This window comes from Perkinsus marinus (genome assembly GCF_000006405.1).
Source record: "Perkinsus marinus ATCC 50983 genomic scaffold scf_1104296962860, whole genome shotgun sequence".
Lineage (NCBI taxonomy): Eukaryota > Perkinsozoa > Perkinsida > Perkinsidae > Perkinsus > Perkinsus marinus.
Window position 1 is genome coordinate 1 of NW_003205286.1, and position 1042 is coordinate 1042.

The 1042-nt window shown below is 40.5% G+C and overlaps 2 protein-coding genes across 2 annotated transcripts; both read left to right on the plus strand.

The window, feature by feature from the left end:
* Nucleotides 1-245: 245 nt before the first annotated feature.
* On the plus strand, nucleotides 246-559 carry Pmar_PMAR028100 (hypothetical protein; the record flags this gene model as incomplete). The annotated part of the gene is made up of 1 exon (XM_002771404.1): nucleotides 246-559. A coding segment is annotated over one exon (314 nt), but the record flags the coding sequence as incomplete, so codon positions are not given.
* A 188-nt stretch (nucleotides 560-747) lies between these two features.
* Pmar_PMAR028101 (hypothetical protein) lies at nucleotides 748-922 on the plus strand (the record flags this gene model as incomplete). Its single annotated transcript, XM_002771405.1, has 1 exon — nucleotides 748-922. A coding segment is annotated over one exon (175 nt), but the record flags the coding sequence as incomplete, so codon positions are not given.
* Nucleotides 923-1042: the final 120 nt, after the last annotated feature.

A 1042-nucleotide genomic window follows, 5' to 3' on the forward strand; every position in this document is an offset into this window, starting at 1 on the left:
CAGACGTGTTACTTGAAGCTAGACTATTTACTTCACATGCTACTTTGGATATAAGTGATGCATTTACATGTATTCGGCTGGGCCAGTATTTCTCTACGTTGACAGACACCCGAGTCCTACTATCTGATGGTTCTTATTGTACTATGCGATTCCTATCATTACCATATGGGATAAATGTTGCTCCATGGTGTTTGGAAACCTCAGTAAGATATGTCTTACATCTAACCCCTTTAAAGCAACCATCTATGTGCAAAAGCTATATGGACGACATTTTGGTGGCTACTTATGGGCATGCTATTGAAGAATTAGCTATTATTAACGACGCCCTCGGGCACTACGACTTCCTTATATCGTCCCATAAGATCTTCGATATGGACATCCAGCCAACAAGTGATATCTTGGGAGTTACTATTGTCAACAAGCACGGTAAAAAATATATCACTATAAGTAAGCCTAAGAATAATAAATGTAAGTCAGCATTGAGAACTATCCTCAACGAGCCCAGCATTACTTATCAGAATCTGCATTCATTGGTTGGTTGTATCCCTAAGTATCCAGTGTACAATCCTTGGCTGGTGTCCCTCTGCCATGTTGTAATAAGTTGGTCAGTAACATTATAAGATAGGGTAGAAATCGAGATAGCTCAACAGATGAAGATCGTGAGGATAGTACTACGACTTATTGGAAAGTGTCCGAACTAGAAGTTTCGGGATGGTTAGGGGAATATTGTGTCCAAGAGGTTGTTAGTCAAAAGCGTCTACGCTGGTTTGGTCATGCCCTAAGACAGCCCAAAGGTATGATTCAAAGAGACTGGATTGAATCACAAATCGAGACTGATTCTAAGTGGATGAAGTTGGTCAGAAGGGACGTTGAGGATCGTGGTGGAAGATGGAAATATATCCGGCAGACGGTGTTGGCATAAATTTACTATTATTCGTAGCGCGCATGTCCCATAGTTGGATCTAAGCGCTAAATGAATGAATGAATGAGTAGTAGTAAGTAGTAGTAGACTACTACTACTAGTAGTAGTAGTAGTAGTAGT